Raw genomic sequence first — 20,611 nt, forward strand, 5'->3', positions numbered from 1 at the left:
TATTTTAAATTTTTTTTTTTAATTTTTTATTTTTTTTTTTTTTTTGAAAACAGATAAAAACATTTGCGCAAGTTTTATTTATTGATACATCACCAAACCATTCTCATTCATAAATCTATTGTATTTTTTGTTCATATGAATTTTTTCCACTTACTTAAAAAAAAAAAAAAAAATTATATAAAATAGCTTAGTGCTCCCTCCTCCTTTATTTTTATTTTTTTTTTTCCCAATTTAGATTATTAAGTAATTAAAATCACAATCTTTAAAAAAGAAAATCTCAAAGGTAATTAAAAAAAAAAAAAAAAAAAAAAAAAAAAAATTTCTTTTTTAATCCCTTTAAAACAAATAATTTTTATCATTATCATAAATACCACATCAATTTTTTTATTTTTTTTTTTTTTTAATTTTTTTATTTTTTAATTTGTAAATTTAACTTAATAATTTAGTTGTAATTATTTTTTTTTTTTTTTATTTTTTTATTTATTATTTTTTTTTTGCTCTTTCTACTTTTTTTCCTATCTCACTTTTTATCTCTATTATTTTTTAATTTTTTTTTTTACATCGAACCATAAAAAAAAAAAAAAAAAAAAAAAAAAAAAAAAAAAATCAAAAACTACAAACCATAACTAGTGTAGTTTATAACGATTATTAAACCCTTAGACTGTTTGGTTTATTTAAAATTTTTTTTTTTTTTTTTTTTTTCATATCCTCTAAATTTTCCCAAACACAGAAAAACTATTTAACTCCTTCGATTCATTGCATGGTTTTTTTTTTTTTTTTTAATTTTTCAAAATTTATTAATCTCGCCCAACCAATCAACAATTCATTGCAAATTCAAAAAAAAAAAAAAAAAAAAAAAACAGATATTTTTAATTTTTAATTTTTTTTGTAAATTTTGATTATTGGATATTTATAGAAAGATTTTTTTTTTTTTTTCAATTAAAAATCACATTCCAATTGTTGCCAAAATTTATTTTCATTAATTAATTTAAAAAAAAAAAAAAAAAAAAAAAAAAAAAAAAGAAATTGTTTTTAAAAAAAAAAAATATGTTTTTTTTTATTAAATAGTATCACTCTTTGCATTATTTATTTATTTATTTATTTATTTTAATTTTAAAAAATTTGTTAAAAAAAAAAAAAAATTTAATCATACCTTAAAAAATACAAAAGGTATTATTTTTTTTGTTTGAAAATTTTTATTTTTTCCACACCCACTCATTACACTGGACGAAATCTCACCGATGTGAAATTAGCAAAATTACAAAAAAAAAAAAAAAAAAAAAAAAAAGAAAAGAAAAAAAAAAAAAATTAAAAAAAAAAATTAAAGTTGCAATGACCTCAATATTGGAATGATTTTTTTTTTTATATATTTTTTTATATTTTTTAATCAAAATTCAAAAAAGTTCTTATTGAATTTTTTTTTAAAACTTAGATATTGCAATATATGTTGTCATTTACATTGTTGTCTTTTATTCTGTAATTTGGAAGCCCATTAACATTTTTATTTTTGGTGTAAATATGCAAACAAATGTTTTTTTTATTTTGACCTTTTTTTTTTTTATTAAAAAAATAAAAATAAAAATTGCATCCAATGCCAATTTTTCCCATTACCCCTCATCATCAACACCTTCCACTCCCTTTAAATTTTTTTAAATTATCAATACTATTATTATTATTATTATTTTTTTTTTTTTTTTTTAATTATTGTTAAAAAATTAAAAAAAAAAAAAATCACAATAAAAAAAAAAAAAAAATCAATCAAAAAAAAAAAAATAGTATATATTTATTAATTTATTTTTCTTTATTTATACAGTGTATCAATTATAGACATATTATTATTATTATTATTATTATTATTATTATTATTATTATTATTATTATTTAAAAAAAAAAAAAAAAAAAAAATTATTTCAATATTATTGGTCAATTAATTTAAAGGTAATTTAACACATTTTTATTTATTTTTTCCTTTTTCCATTGACATTTTTCACACCAAAAAATTATTATTAGAATTTTTTCCATTTTTTCCATTGTTTTTTTCCATTGTTTTTTTTTGGATTTTATTTTATTCTATTTTTTTTTTTTTATGGATTACAATTTTATGTATAATAATAAAACCCACAAAAAAAAAAAAAAAAAATCTTACCTTTTCAAATTATGAGAAAATTCTATATCCATGCCAACTCGGCTTTTTTATCATCGCACACAATAATATCACACACTTTTTTCTGTGTGTGAGTGTGTGTAGCAATATTTATCACATCATTCCACTATCGACCCCTTTAAATTGTGTTTTTCATTGTTGCGTCAATATTGGCGATGTAAAATTGTGTTTTCTTAGTTTATAAAGTGTGATTAAAAATAACAACATTCTTAAAATTTTAAAACCGTTTGTGTTTTTTCACAGCTTTATATTTGATTTGTAACTTTAAAATTTAAAAAAAAAAAAAAAAAATTAAAAAATCCACACCCCCACTCACCAACACTCAATCCAAATAGTTTTTTTTTTGTGTGTGTGTGTGTGTGTGTTGTATCTCAAACAAGTAGATCGATGAAAGTTTTTTTATTTTTTTTTTAATAAACTGGTGCCAGAATTCTATTTTTAAATTTATTTTTTTTTAAATATTTTTTTTTTTTTTTTTTTTATTTGATAGAAACCCATTCAAACCATTCATTGTTTTTAATTTTTATTTTTTTTTTTTTTATTTTTTTTATATTTTAAAAAAAAATACCTATGGTTCCAATTTTTCAAATTAAATTCTCAAAAATAATTATTACCATTGTGTGTGTTTGTGTGTTTTGAAATTATATCACCATAACAACCCACTTTAAACCCACCCTTTCTTTTTTTATACATTTTTTTTTTTTTTTTTTTTTATTAATAAAAAAAAAAAAAACTGTTTTATTAGAAATCATTTCAAAAAAACACCTCACCATTATTTTTAATTTATTTTATTTGTTATTTTTTTTTTTAAAAATTATTTCATCTAATTATTTCTTTATTTATTGATTTATTTTATATTTTTTTTAATTTCTAAATTCATAAATCTTAATCACATTGTTTTAATCAACTAAATTATCTATTTATTTATTTATTTATTTATTTATTTATTTATTTATTTATTAATTTAATTAATTAATTAATTTATTTATTAATTTATTTTTTATTTTATTTTTATGATTTTAAAAATTATTTATTTAAAATAATAGTAATATTACAACAAAAAATTTCTCAATTCAATCATACACACATTATTATTAAAATTCCAAAAAAAAAAAAAAAAAAAAAAAAAAAGAAAAAAAAAAAAAGAAAAAAAAAAAATAAATAATAAATATATAAACAAAACCAATTACAAACTAATAAAATTTTAATAATAAAATAAAATTAAATAATAAAATGGTTCACAGAATTGTAAGTATTTTAAATAATTCAACCTCATCAACAAATTCAATGGATGACGAAGAAGTTGCCGTTAATGAAATCCAAGAACTTAAAACTTTTGATAAAATAATAATTGGCTCTCCAAATAGATTAAATAATAATAATAATAATAATAATAATAATAATAATAATAATAATAATAATAATAATAATAATAATAATAATAATAATAATAATAATAATAATAATAATAATAATAATAATAATAATAATTATATTAACAATAATAAAAACATGATAAATACAAGTAATAATAATATTAAACCAATCGAAAATAATTTAGATGGTGACGATGATAGTCTTGAAATTGACTCTCAACCATCATCACCACAAAAAAAGTTTAAATCATCTTGTGATGATTTTGAAGTCATTTCAAACTCAAATAATAACAGTCCAATCACAAATAAAAGCAACAATACAATAATGACATCTCCAACATTTGCTAAAAAATTAAATGGAAATAATAATAATAATTTTGAGCAAGCCCTAAGTAATAAATTAAATGCACTCGGACAACAACAACAACAACAACAACAACAACAACAACAACAACAACAACAACAACAACAACAGCAACAGCAACAACAACAACAATCCCATTCATCCTGGTCTGTAAATAATAATACTAATACAAATACTAATAATAATAATATTTGTAATACTACAAACAACAACAACAACAACAACAACAACAACAACAACAACAACAACAATCACAATAATAATAATAATAATAATAATAAAAAATTTGGATCAGATCAAGAAGTTGCAAATATGGAATCTGATTGTGAAGAAGAATATGTTGATGGTGATGAAGATGATGAATATGATGAAGATGAAGATGATGAAGATGAAGAAACTGCCAATAGTATAAAATTTGGATTCTCTTCAAGATTCGATGAAATGAAAGGTTCAAATGGTACATCATCATCAAGTAATAAAAACATTAATCCTGCAACTAGTAATGCAACTGGTAATGGTGCTGGTGTGAATGCAAAATTACAAATTTTCAATTACCAACAACAAGTTTATGGTCCAGGAAGTAATAATAATGGCCATAATCACCATAGTCATCATAATCACCACGTACCAAGTACAAATACAACACCAATGGCATCACCAAAGAGTAATCCAGGTACACCATCAAGACCATTCCCAACATTAGATTATAAAATTAAATCTGAATCTGTTAAGCAAAATGCCGATGGTACTTATTCATGTCCATATCCAACTTGTAATAAAACCATTAAAGGTAACAAAGGTAACCTTTCATCACATTTAAGATGGCATAGAAGATTGGATGCTGAAGCTGGTGAATTACGTGATTCAAATCCAATTGATGAGGGTGAAGAAGAATTCACAACTCCAATTAAACCATCACAAAGAGGTGTTCAATTAAGAAATCAAATGATTCGTTATGGTTTAAATTTATTCAGACAAGATTCTCAAGGTAAATACCTTTGTTTCTTTGATGGATGTAATCTTCGTATGCTTACAAACTTTTCAAGACATATTGCAAAGCATGAAAGAAAAAATGACCAAATTAAACCTGATCTTGTTGCTTTAATTCCAAACTCTTATAATAATAATAATAATAATAACAACAACAATAATGGTGGTAGTCCACAAACTCAAATTAGAAGATCACATTCTTCACCATCCTCACCAACAACTTCATCAAATAATTTTTCACCACTATTATCAAATAATATTCATAATAATAACAATAATAATTCAAATAATAATAATTCTAATGGTAGCGCATCGAGTACACCAATTTGTCAATCACCATTAACTCAATCATCACAACCATTTGGTAGTCCAAATAGATCAAGTGAGAATGGTAATAATGATAATTCACAAAAATTTAAAAGAAAATTACAAGTTAAAGTTAATGGTAGTCCAAATAGAGCAAGCGAAAATGGTAATAATAACAACAATAGCAATAGCAATAATATTAACAATACCAATTTAATTAATACTCATTCAGAACCATGTACACCAACATCACATAAAATCAATGCATTCTCCTCATCACCATCATTTTCATCTCACCACTTAAATAGCAGTGGTAGAGATAGCGGTATCATTAGTATAACTGATAGTAAGAGTAAGGGTAAGGTTGATTCTTTAATTGCTGGTGATAATCTTTGTTCAATTCTCACAACACCAACCTCATCTCAATTATTACTCTCTCCAAATGGTTCAAGTGATTTCTCAGCTGTACCATCATCTCCAACTTCACCATTAAAAACTTCAAGATCATATGGTAATTTAAATGCATCAATTAATCAATCTTCCTCATCTTCCTCATCATCATCCTCATCGAGTAACGCCGCTGCATCTACACCAATGTCACCACTATCACAATCAACTCAATCTTTAATTACATCACCAATTATTTTATCAACACTTTCAATGAATTCACCATCAATTTCATCAAGCTCACAACAATCTTTATCATCCTCCTCACCATCATCTGCAAATACTTCACCATTATCACCATCATCATCATCTGAATCAAATCGTTATACTATTCTTCCAAAACCATTATTTAGAAATAATGAAATTCAATGGGAATTTAGATCACCAAAGAAACCATTAACTCCAACTTCATCACCATTTTCATTTTCATCTGTAGTACCATTTTCATCCTCCTCCTCCTCCTCCTCATCTGCAGTACCATTATCATCTTCATCCTCTTCAATTGCTACATTCAATAATAATAATAATAGCAACAATAATAACAATAACAATAATAAATCAAAGAATAAGGAGGATGAAATGGTTGTCAAATCACTTATGGATTTAAGTCAAAGTGATTTTTAAATTTTGTAAATTTTTTTTTTTCTTTGGAAAGAAAAAAAAAAAAAAAAAAACAAAAAAATTGTAATAATATAATTAATAATATTAATAACGTTGTATATATGTATATATGTACTTTTTTTAAAAAAAAAAAAAAAAAAAAAAAAAAAAAAAAAAGAAAAAAAAAAAGAAAAAAAAAAAGAAAAAAAAAAAAAAAGAAAAAAAGAATATTAAAATGGATTAATTGGTAAAAAGAAATATTAAAAAGAATTGGAGTAATCAACTTTTCTTTTTTTTTTTTTTTTTTTTTATTCAATTTTACAATGGAAAAAAAAAAAAAAAAAAATATCAATTTCCAACCCAAGAATTCAACAATTATATATTTATATATACAATTGTATGAAAATCATTTAAAAATTAGGAAAAAAAAAAAAAAAGAAATATAAAAAAAGAAAAAAAAAAAAAAGAAAAAAAGAAAATTGTAAATAAAAAAAAAAAAATAAAAATAAAATAAATTATCATTTTTTAAAAAATAAATAAACCACGTTGTTTTATAAACTTATTATTATTATTATTATTTTAAATTTATTTTGAATTTATTTTGAATAATTTGTCCATTTACCACCTTCTTTTGAATAAAAATCCATTGGATAAACTGATTGCCAATTGATACCACCTAAACAAACTTCAGCTTCATAAGGATTTAATAAAGGTGTAGTGAAAGCGTAACCCCAGTCAATTGATAAACGTGGACATGCAATTTGTATCCAAGATTCAATATCAGAGAACATATCTAATTTTGCAGGGAAAATTTCAGAGAGTAAAACTGTGGTATAATGTTTACCATTTGATTTTAAGAGTTGTTCTAAATGATCCAAAATCTTTGGTGAACCTTGTCTACCTAATGTGCCTAAAATAATACCAAATTTGGTTGCTTTTGATGCAGTTTCAATTGCATCCCTTCTAATTTTATACATCTCTTGGAAATCATATTTCTCCAATGAGAATACCTTACTGTATGGATCATATCTGTAGGATTTGACATGTGGATTTGAAATCATGATGGACTCTAAATGAAATCTACCATCGCCTAAATAAATCACGATTTCATTGTTTTCCTCGTCTCCATCTGGTGAGGTGAATTTAATTTTTGGGGAAGTGCAACCCAATATTTCACCAGGTGATAGTGGTTTCTCTTGTGGTATGAATATATTTGAAAAGTACTCTGACAAAGGCTCCCTTGATGATTGAAGCGATGCAGAGAATTGGATAGTTGATACCATGATTAATTTTTGAGTTTGTTTAAAATTGAATTTAAGTGTTTCAATGAAATGTTGAAGATCGAATTGAATATCAACGAAAACATATAACATTTTAATCTCACTAACGTCGATGGGTATTAAACAAGAGTGACCGTAATGTACCATAAAATCGGCACCCAACGATCTGGCTGTGTAATCATCGACACAACATGCCCCATAGGTAACATCACCCATTATAATGGTTTCAACCGATGCAAACTTTTCAATGATATCCGATATGATACAACTATACATTAATAAACCTTCTGGAAATTGTAATGCCACTCTTTTAGCTGATGCTTGTTTAATTCTCCAAATGGTTTTAAATATTTCAAAATTATAATTACTTGGTAATATTTTAACTGCTAAATTTAATTCTTTATCATTCATAATCTCATCTGGTATTTGTTGTGCTGCCATTGCTAATCCTCTACCAAATACTTTAACTTTTTCTATTTTTTTTAAAAATAAAAAAATAATTAATTTATTATTATTTAATTTAAATCGATATACATATACATATAATATTTACTCTCTGTTGTTACTATATCTTTTGTAATAGGTGTTGTTGTTGTTGTTGTTGTTGTTGTTGTCTTTGTTGTTGTTACATTATCAATATTTTCATTTTGTTGTTGTTGTTGTGCTGCTATCTTTTTTTTACCAACAAACCTTCTTTTTAAGGTTACTGATGGTGTTGTATTTGTATCTGTAGTTGGTGGTGTTGTATCATTTGTATCTGTATTGGTTATAGTATTGATAACTACATTATCTTCAATATTATTACTATCTGACATTTTTTTTTTATTATTTGTTTATTATGAAATGATATTTCCAAAAATAAATGATGATTTTTTTTTTTTTTTTTTTTTTTAATTAAAACGATTATTTCGTTTTTTGGGAAATAAAAAAAAATAAAAATTAAAAAAATAAAAAATAAAAATTAGTTTTTTTCAATTTTTTTAATTAATTTTTTATTTTTAAACAAAAATTTTTTTTTTTTTTTTTTTTTTTTTAAAATTCAATATACAAATAGATAAAAAAAAAAAAAGATAATAAATAAAATTTTTTAATGGGTCGAAGTAAATCACATAACAAATTATATATAACTAAAACCGAATGGATTCATGATTTTGGTGGTAAAAAAGATGGTGAAAAAAAGAATGCATTTAGACCATTACCGTTTTATTGTTGTTCATTATCATTACAACATTTAGATGACCCAATGTCAAATGAAAATGGTAATTTATTTGATTTAGTGTATGTAAAAATTATATATTTATATAATAGAAATAATAATAATACAAATAAAATAAAAACAATTGTCAAACACTAATAATTACTTTTTTAAAAAAAAAAAAAAAAAAAAAAAAAAGATATTTAATGCCATATATAAAAAAACATGGAAAAGATCCTATTACAAATAAACCATCTACAATGAAAGATTATTTTCCAATCACGTTTTCTAAAAATGAAAATGGTAAATATAAACATAATAAATATAAATACAATTTAATGAAGAAAATAATTTTATTAATTTTTTAATTTTTTCTATTTATTTTATATTAAAAATAGATGAATATCATTGTCCAATTTTAAATAAAGTATTTACAGATTTCACTCATATAGTTTGTATTAAAACAACAGGAAATGTTTATAGTTATGAAGCAGTTAATAAATTAAATATTGAAGCTAAAAATTGGATTGATTTATTAAGTGATAAACCATTTACAAAGAATGATATAATTACAATTCAAGATCCTGAAAACAGAGCAAATAAAAATAATATTAGTAATTTTCATTTTGTTAAAGAAGGTATAGATTTTTCAAAAACATATGATCAAAATTCAATCTCAAATAATAATAATAATAATAATAATAATAATAATAATAATAATAATAATAATAATAATAATAATAATAATAATAATAATAATAATAATAATTATAATATAAAAAATGAAGATAATGAAAATGTTAATACAAATGAAGCAACATCGAGAATATTTAAAGAGATGAAAGAAAAAGGTATATTATTATCAGATAAAGAGAAAGAGAAAGCATTAAAAGTGAAATTAGAGAAACAAGAGGAAGAACAAGAAAAGAAATTAATGACAGAGGAAGAGAAAAAAAAGATAATGTTTGAAAAGTTTAAAAAAGAGAAACAAGAGAAAGAGGATGCAATAAAGAAACATGCTGTACAAGCACCCTCTTTTACGAGTACAGGTTTTACAAAGAAACAATTTGAAGAGGAACATCCATCATTAACAGCGGGAAAGAAAACCAAGAAGAAGGGTTACCTTCAATTGAAAACCAATCTTGGTGATTTAAACATTCAGTTACATTGTGATTTAGCACCAAAGGCATGTGAAAACTTTTTATCATTAAGTGAAAATGGTTATTATAATGGTGTAACATTTCATAGGTTAATAAAGAATTTTATGATCCAAGGTGGTGATCCATCTGGTACAGGTTCTGGTGGTCAATCAGTTTGGGGAAAACCATTCAAAGATGAGTTCTCACCTCTATTGAAATACAATGAACGTGGTTTACTTTGTATGGCAAATTCTGGTACAAATACAAATGGTTCACAATTTTTCATCACCCTCAGATCGGATTTACCACATTTGGAAAGAAAACATACAATATTTGGTAAAGTGGTTGGTGGTTTAGAGGTTTTGAAAACTATGGAAATGGTTAAAACCAATGAATCTGATGATCGTCCAAATCATACTATCAAAATAAATGCTATCAATATCTTTGAAAATCCTTTCAATTCTTTGGATGAAGAACAATTTGAAGATAAATTAAAACAAGAGAAAAAAGAAAGAGAAAAGAAACAATTACCTCAACAAATTGATAAAGATATTGAAGGTAATCAAATCTCCTCTTGGTATAGTAATCCAACACCACAACAAAAAGTTTTAAATCCTTCAAAAGATGTTGGTAAATATTTACCAACATCCAATACCAATACTACTACCACTGCCACAACTTCATTAGGTAAAAGATTAAATAATTTACCACCTCCAAAAAATAATTCTTTAAAAGAATCTTTAATTCAAGAACAATTACAAAAAAAATCAAAAACAACTGGTGGTTCATTTGGTAATTTCTCAAATTGGTGAGAAAATTTAATAATTTAATTTAATTTACTTTTTTTTTTTTTTTTTTTTTAAACAATATTTACAAATAAAAATTGAGGCCAACAAAAAAAAAAAAAAAATTGACCATTTTTTGAAATTTCATTTTTCATTTTTTTTTATTTTTTTTATTGTGATTTTTTAAAAAAAGGAACTGATCATGACAGAAACAACAACATCATTGAGAGAGATTGGAAATAAATTCTTTAAAGAAAAAAGATTAAATTTAGCAATTGAAAATTATAATAAAGCAATAGAATTTGACCCATCAGATTATCAATCATATACAAATAGATCATTAGCATATTTTCAAAAAAAAGAATATGAAAATTCTTTAGAAGACTCTAAAGAAGCAATTAAAATTAACCCACAATGGGATAAAGCTCATTATAGATATTCAATGGCATTAAAACAATTTAATAGATTAGATGAATCATTAAGATCTTTATATATAATTTATAATAGATTTTATAATTCAACCAACAACAACAATACCACCACTTCTTCAAATTCAAATAACATTGATATAAATTTAATTACAAAAGAAATTGATAATATTCAAAAACTTTTAATATCCAACAGATATTCAAAAGATATTATTTCCCAATCTGAAACATTTTCAAATTCTATCAACGCCAATGTTAAAGTTGATTATATTAATGCAAACCTTGGAAAAAGTGTTTTCTTAATAAAAGATATAACAAATTATAATCAACCATTAATATCTGAAAATCCTTTAGTTTCAAATTTATCTTCACTTTATTTTGATGTAAGTAAACTTTTTTTATTATTATTATTATTTTAGTGATAATTATACTAAAATTTGTTTTTTTTTTAAAATTAAAAAAGGAAAATTATAAAAGTTGTTTTCATTGTTTAAAATCTATATTTGTAAATGAATCATGTTATGGTGAGAAAATGAAAAAACAAAAAGAATTATTTATTGAAAAACCATCATTTACCTGTGATAAGAATTGTAAATTTGAAGTATATTGTTCAGAAAATTGTAAAAATGAAGCATGGAAACAGTATCATAATTTACTCTGTCCAAACTATGATCTCATTTTGAAACTATATGGATTTTGTCGTATTAAAAATCAAATATTCCCACTTGTAATTATGAAAATGTTGGCAATTGTTTTAAATGATTTAAAAAATAATAAAAAATCATTAGAAGATTCATTATCACCATTTACATCTTTTCAATATGATTTGTCTGATTCAATATTATCAGATGATCAATTAATTGCATATGCTTTTATAATTGATATTTTTAAATCAATTTTAAAAGAAAAAAATGATGAAATTATTTTTAATCAATGTAATGTATACATTTTTTTTTAAAACTATTATTTATTTGTTTATTCTATTCAATTCCATTCTATTCTATTCTTTAAATATATTAATTTGTTTGATTATTTATTTTAGTAATTAATAAAGAAAGATATTACCAATTTAATTCGATTTTAAAATTAAATTCATCAGATGTACAACCATTATCAATTTTAGAAGAATTAATTGATAATAAAGTTTCAAAAGCAGGAATTAAAGAAACTAATATAAAGATTGGTGATGAGGTGATTGAAATCGATTCCATTGGTGAATTTTTAGAAAAAAATAAATTACCAACCATTTCAATTAAAGGAGTAGGATTATATAGAGTTATCAATTCAATTAATCACTCTTGCGAACCAAATGTTTTTTGTTCATTTAGTAAAAATGATCATTCAATGACAATTTATCCAACACCAAAAATGCAATTGAAAAAAGGTCAAGAAATAAATATTAGTTATATTAATGAAGATTTACCATTTAGTCAAAGACAAAAATTATTAAAAGAAAATTATTCATTTAATTGTAATTGTAAAAAATGTAAAAATAAAGAATAGAAAAAAATATTTTAAAACAAAAATAAATTATTATTTATTATTATTATTTATTATTATTTTTAGATTGTTTAATCTAAATTACGATTTGAAGATAAAATTAATCTTTGAATATTTTTACTGAAATCATGATCGTTAACCAAGGTTTCTAAATTGATATGCATACGATATCTCCAATAATGCATTGGATTTGAAGGTTCATTAATCTTTTCTTCTTTTGGATCTCTGCTACCATATTCACTAGAGATACCGAACCAATCTTGAATTGGAAAGATTGAAATCATAGATTGAGAATGTAAATGTTGAGTGATAACGGCCTCACTAACATAAGGTTCACAAAAGTAAGGAGCATCACCAAACATTCCCAAGATTTTATTGTAGAAAACTTGAGAACGAGCTCTATCTTCTTCCCACCAACCTCTCAAGGTACTCATATCATGAGATGAGGTAGTATTTACAGTGAGATAGGAATATTCATTTGGATGATAGAAATCTTTATTTGAATCGGAAGGCATACGTTGAATTCTTAAACCAAGGATACCTAAATCGTTGAGTACAGGCTCAACACATTTTGGAACCATACCTAAATCTTCACCACAAACCAACATCTTTGTGCAACCTTTAATCAAAGGTAAACGTTGAAGAGCAATTTGTGCCCAAAGTTCCTCTTGTCTTTCATAGTAGTAAGAGATGTATAAACGATGGAGAATGGTCTTGATATCATCAGAGAGTTCATTGAAATTGCTAGTTTTGGTGATTTCAATTCTTGGATAGAAACGATTTTCATCCTCTGCATCGGCCAAGAGACTTACATTTTGAACCAATTTAAAGAGACCAGATTTATACATTGCATCCTCTTCATTGAGATTCTTTTCAATGAGACGCTCAGTGGCAAACTCTGGTTTCATATTGAAACAATTGCTTGAATATTCAACGAGGAATTTAGTTGCGACAGAATCGGCGTATTCACCAAATAACTCTCTAAGAGTATGATAACGAATGTATGGTTGAGTTAAACGATCGATATCCCAAAGACCATTGTTTTGAAGTTCACTTCTCCACAATGGTAATGATGGATTGAATTTACCCAATAAACCAGTGACACAAGTGGTTGGAATCTCCCAAATTCTAAAGAAACCCAAGATATGATCGATTCTAAATGCATGGAAATATTTTGACATTTGACCCAAACGTGAACGCCACCAAGCATAGCCATCCTTTTTCATGACTTCCCAATTGTAAGTTGGGAAACCCCAATTTTGACCATCATCAGCGAAAGCATCAGGTGGTGCACCAGTTGACATATTCATACGGAATAAATGTGGTGATACCCAAGCATCAACTGATACTCTATTGACACCAATTGGTAAATCACCTTTTAAACCGATTCTTTTAGCTGATGCATATTTTGAAGCGGCTAGCAATTGATTGTGAAGATGGAATTGAACGAAATAATAATAACGCATATCATCATAGTATTTTGAGTTTGGTTTGGATTCCTTTTCAATGTCTTCAGGAGTGATACTACTATAGACTGGCCATTGATCGAAATCTCCACTCTTATAGGTGTCACGTAAGACACTATACAAAGCGTAAGCTTTAATCCAATCTTCACTATCCTTTACAAATTGTAAAAACTCTTTGTTTCCATCCAATGATGCCTTTTCTTTTGAATAGATTTCACGTAATAATTTTGATTTCAAATTCATAACGGCTTCATAGTCTACAGTTGTTAATTTATTTAATTTTTCACGATGTTCATTTACTTGAGCCAATATCTTTGGATCCTTGGTTATTGAATCAATGTGAATATAAATTGGATGAAGTGCATAAACCGATACAGAACTATATGGATAACTATCTCTCCATGTATAATAGACGGTGGTATCATTGATTGGCAATATTTGAATCATATGAAGTCCTGATTGATGTGACCAATCCACCAATTGATGTAAATCGTTGAATTCACCAATACCTAAACCTTGTTTACTTCTTAATGAGAAGATTGGTACTGCAACACCTGCGCTTCTTAATAATTGACTATCCTTAAATTCACCATCGTTAAAGAAGAAATCACGATCCTCATTGGTGGTACTTGAATATTCACTTGCATGAGTGGCACTTGCTGTGAACCATCTATCATTACCATATTCCCAATGAACAACTGATTTAATCTTATCGGCAATAATATATTTATAAGAGAATGGTAATTGATCTTTTGAAAACTCTAAATCAACTTTCCAAATTGGATAACTTTCATCACTTAATTTAACTGCTCTATCTGTTCTCCAATTACCTAATTGTGTATTACTACCAACAATATAAATTGAATGATTTGGTGGTACATATGTTGATTTAACTTGGAAATGAATTATAACTTTATCTTTAAAAATTTAATATAAAAAAAAAAAAAAAAAAAAAAAAAAAAAAAAAAAAAAAAAAAAAAAAAGAAATGTTAATATTAATAATTAATTATTTTTTTTAATCAAATTAATTACTACATACCAGCTTGAGTTTGTTTAATTAAAGAATATTGAGTTGGATTTTCTCTTCCAAAGAGTACTTCTCTAAAGAATGAAGAATTCAAATAAGTATTTTCAGCTGATGTTGGACTCTATTATTTTATTATTTAAAGTGAAATTGATTAGTAATAGAGTTTTAATTTATTTTTTAAAAAAAAAAAAAAAAAAAAAAAAAAAACTTACTTGATAAGTATCTCTAAATTCATGAATATAATTTGAATTTAAATCATTTAAATTAAAGGTACGGTTTGAACCACTCTCCCAAATCTTTTCACCATTAGTATCCATAACAAAGTATTTATAATCTACTTTATTGTTTGATGCTGGAAATTGAATTAAAGTTTCCCAATCTCCATTATCGCAGTAGGTTAATTTGGTGGCTTTTGATTCATCCCAATTTCCTAATGGTTCAGTTGATCCTGATACATATAACTCTTGTCCTAATCTTGTGAAATAGTTAACTTTGAATCTAATAAAGTTTGCCATTTTTTTTTTTTTTTTTTTGTTTCTTTTTCTCTTTTTTTTTTTATTATACCAAATCTTTGCTTTTTTGCTTTTTGCTTTTTTTTTTTAAAAAAATTAAAAAATTATGAAATTATGAAATAATTAATTAAAAAATAAAAAATAAACAATAAACAATTAAAAAGCAATTAAAAAATTATTATAATAAATAAAATTAAAAAAAGCAAAAAAAAAAAAAAATTGTGAAAAAATGCTGATGTTACAAAAAAATTGTGAAAAAATGCTTTTTTTTTTTATTATTTTTTTGACCAGTCGGATAAAAAATAAAAACACTTCAACACTCGGAATTAAAATCAAAAAACGTGACCAATTAAATTTTTTTTTTTTTTCCACAAACTAATCAAATAAAAATTTTATTTTTTTTTTTTTTTGTATTTTTTTTTTTAAAATACCTTTTGATAGAAATATTCAAATTTGAGTCATACTTAAAAAAAAGAATTTGGTATGAATAGAACACCCAAAAAACAAAATGATATTATCAATAAAATTTTTTTTTTTTTTTTTTTATAAAATTAAAATTATTTTTAGTATTTTCTAATATAGAAAATATCCATATGAGGAAATATTCTAAAAATAACTTAAAAAAATATCGATATTAAATAAATATTAATAAGATTTTAAATATTAATATTTTTATCAACACCAGAAATTTTAAAAGAAAAAAAAAAAAAAAAAAAAAAAAAAAAAAAAAATTTAAATCGGAATGGATTTCGATGAAAATTACCACGTAGTTTTTTTTTTTTTTTTTTCTTTTAAAATTTCTGAAATAAAAAATAATAAAAAAATTAAAAATATATTTTATATTAATAATAACAAAAAAAAAAAAAACAAATCAAATTCATAACTAAAAAAAAAACAATAATTTATATATAATTAAAAAAAAAAATTTATATATAATGTCCCAAAATATTGACCCATTTAATTTAATGGAAAAGTCAGTCAGTGAATCGATTATAAATATTAATAAAATTTATAATAAATGGTATTCATTATTAAATGAAACTAATACATTTTCAAACAAAAAATTTAAATTTTATACTAAAGAAATCAATAGAATGATAAATGATATAGAAATTGATTTAAATGATATTTCAAATTCAATGAAAATTATTGAAAATAATAATAATAAAAATGAAAAATTTAAAAATATACCAAAACAAGAAATTCAAAGAAGGAATGAATTTTTAAAGGAATCAAAAAATGAAATTAATAATATTAAAATAAAATTATCAAATGAAGAAGTAATTAAAAAAATAAATAGTGATAAATTAAAAAATCAAGAATTTAATAATTATAATAAAAGTAATAATTATACCAATTATATAAAACATCAAAATGAAATTAAAGATACAGAATTTTTAAATGAGCAAATTGAATATAAAAAATCATTAATGGATAAACAAGATAAAGAATTAGATTATTTATTAGGTGATGTTAAAACAATTCACGAAATTAGCCTTGAAATTCAAAAAGAATTGGAAATTCAAAATAAAATATTAGGAAATCTAAATGATAGAGCAGATCAATCCCTTTTTTCAATTAATAGCGTTATGAGACAATTAGATAGATTCAAAGAAAGTTGGTTTAAATAAATTAATTTTTTGTTTATTTTTGTAATATTACTATTTATTTTTTTTAAAAAAAATTATCAAAAATAAATTATTTATTTTCTAAAAAAGATGAAATTTTTAATAATATTATATATTATATTATATTACTCAATCAAACTTTAGAATTATCAAATTATAATAACAAAACAAAATAAATAGTATACATACATTAAAGTTAATAATTTAATTTTATAGAATCAATTAATCATTAGATAATTTACCAATAATATTTCTAATTGGAGCAATAAAAAATATTACTTTAAAATATTAAAAAATAATTTTTTTATTTTTTTTTTTTATTTTTTTTTTTTTCTAAACATATTAATTTATACAAATATTACAATTAATAATTTTTTAAAAATAATAGTAAACACACTCATTGTATTTTTTTTTTTTTTTTATTTTATTTTTTTTTTTTTTTTTATTTTATTTAGAAAAAAAAAAAAAAAAAATTTCCTAATTTAAAAGGTTATTTCACAAAAACCACATATACAAATTATAGCAAACATGTAATTAAGATAATCTATATCAAAAAAAAGGTATTGGGTAAATCATTTTTATTTATTATTCCCAAAAAAAAAAAAAAAACCTTTTAAAAAAAAAAAAACTTTTAAAAAAAAAAAGAAAAAAAAGTATTGGTTTATATAAAAAAAAAAATAAAAAAGATAATTTTTATTTTTAAATATATCAAAAAATGAGAGTATTAAATTTATTATTACCAATATTATTAATAATAGGAATTGTATCCTGCTCAAGTAATGTTTATTATTGTAATTCCAATGACCCAAATAATTGTAAATATAATATTATATATTTTTTTTATTTTTTTTTTTTTCAATAAATGTAAAATTTAAATTTATAAGAAATGAATATTTATATATTTTTTTTTTCATTATTTTAAAAATAATTATAATAATATTAAATTTAGATTGCAAAGATGTTATTATTACACAAAAGGAAATTGGGAATTGGAACCAAGGAAATAGAGGTGGTGCAGAATATACTCAATGGGAAGTAACATTAGAAAATAAATTAGATTTTAGTTTAACACAATTTTACATTTTAAGAGATTATACACTAAAAATTAGAGATAGAAAATCAATTTGGAATGTACAAGAAATTGAAAGTACCAATAATTTAATTTTACCAACTTATCAAAATTCAATTGGTTCAAAAAGTAATTGGATTTTTGGTTTCATTTTACAAGATTCTGAACCTGCTAATTTAACATTAGAAGCAATATCATTTTGAATGAAGAATATATATAAAAAATAAAATTCAAATTAAAAGATATATAATCTCATTTTCAAATAATTATTTATTTATTTTTTATTTATTATAATTTAATATTAAATTTATTACTTGCACATAATTAAGAAACAATTCGTATATTGTTATTGTTTCAATATAAATTTTACACTCCCTACTTGGGGTTTTTTTTTTTTTTTTTTTTTTTTCATTTTTCATTTAATATGATTTTTTTAAATGATTAAAGAATTCGAAAAATATGTATTAAATAGTAAAAACATTAAAAAAATGTTTTTTTTTTTGACGACAACAGTTTTTAAAATATTAACTTTTAAAACAATTATAAGAATGAGGTCAAAATATCTAATATCTTTTTAAAAATTATATTTTTTTTTTTTTTTTTTTTTCCAAAAATTTTTAAGACAAATAAAAAAAAAAAAAACAATGAAATAAAATTCTTATAAATATTCAGTATTATTTTATTTCATTTTTCAAGAAAAACAAAAAACCAAAAACAAATTAGAAATAAAAACGCACATAAACAAAAAAAATACATATTATAATACTATATTTTATTTATTTAATAATAATTAATTTTTTATAAATTTCAATTTTAATTTTTAAAAAAAAACAAAAATGGAGTACAAAGAAAAAGAGATCAATACATCATCACCTTCATCACCAAGTAAAACCCAAATTTCAAATATTGAAAATGATTCAATTTCTGAAAAAGCACAAGAACCAATTTCTGAAAAAGTACAAGACCCAATTTCCGAAAAAGCACAAGAATCAATTTCTGAAAAAGAACATATTGAATCAAATAATGTTAGTGAAATTATTGATTTAATTAAAAGTGGTGATCAGCATCTTAATAATAATAATAATAATAATAATAATAATAATAATAATAATAATAATAATAATAATGAAGAAGAGAATCAAGAAATCAATTATAATGACAACCAATTATCAAATGAAGAAATAGTTGAAGATGTTAAAAATTCAAATATTAATAATAATAATACAATTGAAAAAGGAAATTCAAGTCAAAATAATAATAAAAATAATAATAATAATTATCATACTGAAAAATGTGATTATTGTTTAATTTGTAAATGTTATGATTATGGTGAAATTACACATAATATTGTTGAAGATTCAGAAATTTTAAAACAATCAATTAGATACTCATATGTTGATGATACATCAATTAATTCAATATTGGCACATAGAAATTATGCAGAAAAAGAAGCAATAATGAAGAAATTTAATGATAAATATAATAAGAGTTTAGAAACAGAATTAGCAAGTCACACTCATCAAAAATATAGACGTACTTTAATTTCAATTTTAACAGAACCAAGTATATATGATACATTAAATATTGAAAATTCAATTAAAACAAAGAATTCAAATACATTATTGGAAATTTTATTAACAAGAACCAATGAACAAAAAGAATTAATTAAAAGAATTTATTTAGTTAAGTATGGTAAAAACATTGAACATGATATAATTGCTAAATTTTCAAATGGTGCAAATGTGAATGGTAACATGATGAAACAATTATTAATTTCAATGTTAAATAATGACCGTGATTCAAATTCAAATCAATCATTGGATATGAATTTAATAAACACTGATTCCAATAGACTATATCAAGCTGGTGAACATAAAAAAGGAACAGATCATGAAGTTTTCATTGAAATTTTAAGCAAACGTTCTTTTTCACATTTAAGTGAACTGGATCGTGTTTATGAAAATTCAAATCCAAAAGGACATTCATTAAGAAAAGCAATTGAATTAGAATTTGGTGTATCGAAATCAATTAAACAAGTTAAAATTTCGTTATTAGATATATTATTATTTTCAAAAGAACCTTCAAAATATTGGGCTGAACAATTTAATCGTGCATTAACAAGTGGTTCTTGGGGAATTAATGAAATTGATTTAACTCGTTTAACAATAACTCAACAACATCAAGCTAGTAAAATTAAACAAGCTTATATCTCTCATTATGATAATAGTTTAATAAATGAAGTTTCTTCAAAAACTTCATTTAGATATAAGAAAATCATTTTATCAATGTTAACAGTTTGAAATTTCTTCAAATTACTTTATAAATAAATTAATTT

At 22.4% G+C, this 20,611-nt stretch overlaps 8 protein-coding genes across 8 annotated transcripts; 6 read left to right on the plus strand and 2 right to left on the minus strand.

Annotated features, from left to right (window-relative positions):
- Positions 1-3,397: 3,397 nt before the first annotated feature.
- On the plus strand, positions 3,398-6,271 carry DDB_G0284255 (hypothetical protein; the record flags this gene model as incomplete). The annotated part of the gene is made up of 1 exon (XM_633587.1): positions 3,398-6,271. One exon carries the CDS (start codon positions 3,398-3,400, stop codon positions 6,269-6,271), a length of 2,874 nt encoding a protein of 957 aa, XP_638679.1.
- A 572-nt stretch (positions 6,272-6,843) lies between these two features.
- dph1 (diphthamide biosynthesis protein 1) lies at positions 6,844-8,342 on the minus strand (the record flags this gene model as incomplete). The annotated part of the gene is made up of 2 exons (XM_633588.1): positions 6,844-8,000; positions 8,081-8,342. The coding sequence occupies 2 exons, from the start codon at positions 8,340-8,342 to the stop codon at positions 6,844-6,846; spliced, it is 1,419 nt and encodes a 472-aa protein (XP_638680.1).
- Positions 8,343-8,617: 275 nt separating this feature from the next.
- Positions 8,618-10,673, plus strand: ppil2 (cyclophilin-type peptidylprolyl cis-trans isomerase; the record flags this gene model as incomplete). The annotated part of the gene is made up of 3 exons (XM_001732957.1): positions 8,618-8,805; positions 8,922-9,025; positions 9,121-10,673. 3 exons carry the CDS (start codon positions 8,618-8,620, stop codon positions 10,671-10,673), a joined length of 1,845 nt encoding a protein of 614 aa, XP_001733009.1.
- Positions 10,674-10,848: 175 nt separating this feature from the next.
- On the plus strand, positions 10,849-12,577 carry DDB_G0294595 (SET domain-containing protein; the record flags this gene model as incomplete). Its single annotated transcript, XM_001732958.1, has 3 exons — positions 10,849-11,457; positions 11,538-12,009; positions 12,117-12,577. 3 exons carry the CDS (start codon positions 10,849-10,851, stop codon positions 12,575-12,577), a joined length of 1,542 nt encoding a protein of 513 aa, XP_001733010.1.
- A 68-nt stretch (positions 12,578-12,645) lies between these two features.
- Positions 12,646-15,582, minus strand: DDB_G0284259 (hypothetical protein; the record flags this gene model as incomplete). Its single annotated transcript, XM_633590.1, has 3 exons — positions 12,646-14,957; positions 15,080-15,188; positions 15,280-15,582. The coding sequence occupies 3 exons, from the start codon at positions 15,580-15,582 to the stop codon at positions 12,646-12,648; spliced, it is 2,724 nt and encodes a 907-aa protein (XP_638682.1).
- A 932-nt stretch (positions 15,583-16,514) lies between these two features.
- On the plus strand, positions 16,515-17,210 carry syn6 (hypothetical protein; the record flags this gene model as incomplete). Its single annotated transcript, XM_633591.1, has 1 exon — positions 16,515-17,210. One exon carries the CDS (start codon positions 16,515-16,517, stop codon positions 17,208-17,210), a length of 696 nt encoding a protein of 231 aa, XP_638683.1.
- Positions 17,211-17,922: 712 nt separating this feature from the next.
- DDB_G0284303 (cellulose-binding domain-containing protein) lies at positions 17,923-18,479 on the plus strand (the record flags this gene model as incomplete). The annotated part of the gene is made up of 2 exons (XM_633592.1): positions 17,923-18,022; positions 18,157-18,479. 2 exons carry the CDS (start codon positions 17,923-17,925, stop codon positions 18,477-18,479), a joined length of 423 nt encoding a protein of 140 aa, XP_638684.1.
- Positions 18,480-19,112: 633 nt separating this feature from the next.
- Positions 19,113-20,576, plus strand: nxnB (annexin I; the record flags this gene model as incomplete). The annotated part of the gene is made up of 1 exon (XM_633593.1): positions 19,113-20,576. One exon carries the CDS (start codon positions 19,113-19,115, stop codon positions 20,574-20,576), a length of 1,464 nt encoding a protein of 487 aa, XP_638685.1.
- Between the last annotated feature and the right edge of the window lie 35 nt (positions 20,577-20,611).

Source organism: Dictyostelium discoideum, assembly GCF_000004695.1.
Source record: "Dictyostelium discoideum AX4 chromosome 4 chromosome, whole genome shotgun sequence".
In the NCBI taxonomy this organism is placed as follows: Eukaryota; Evosea; class Eumycetozoa; order Dictyosteliales; family Dictyosteliaceae; genus Dictyostelium; species Dictyostelium discoideum.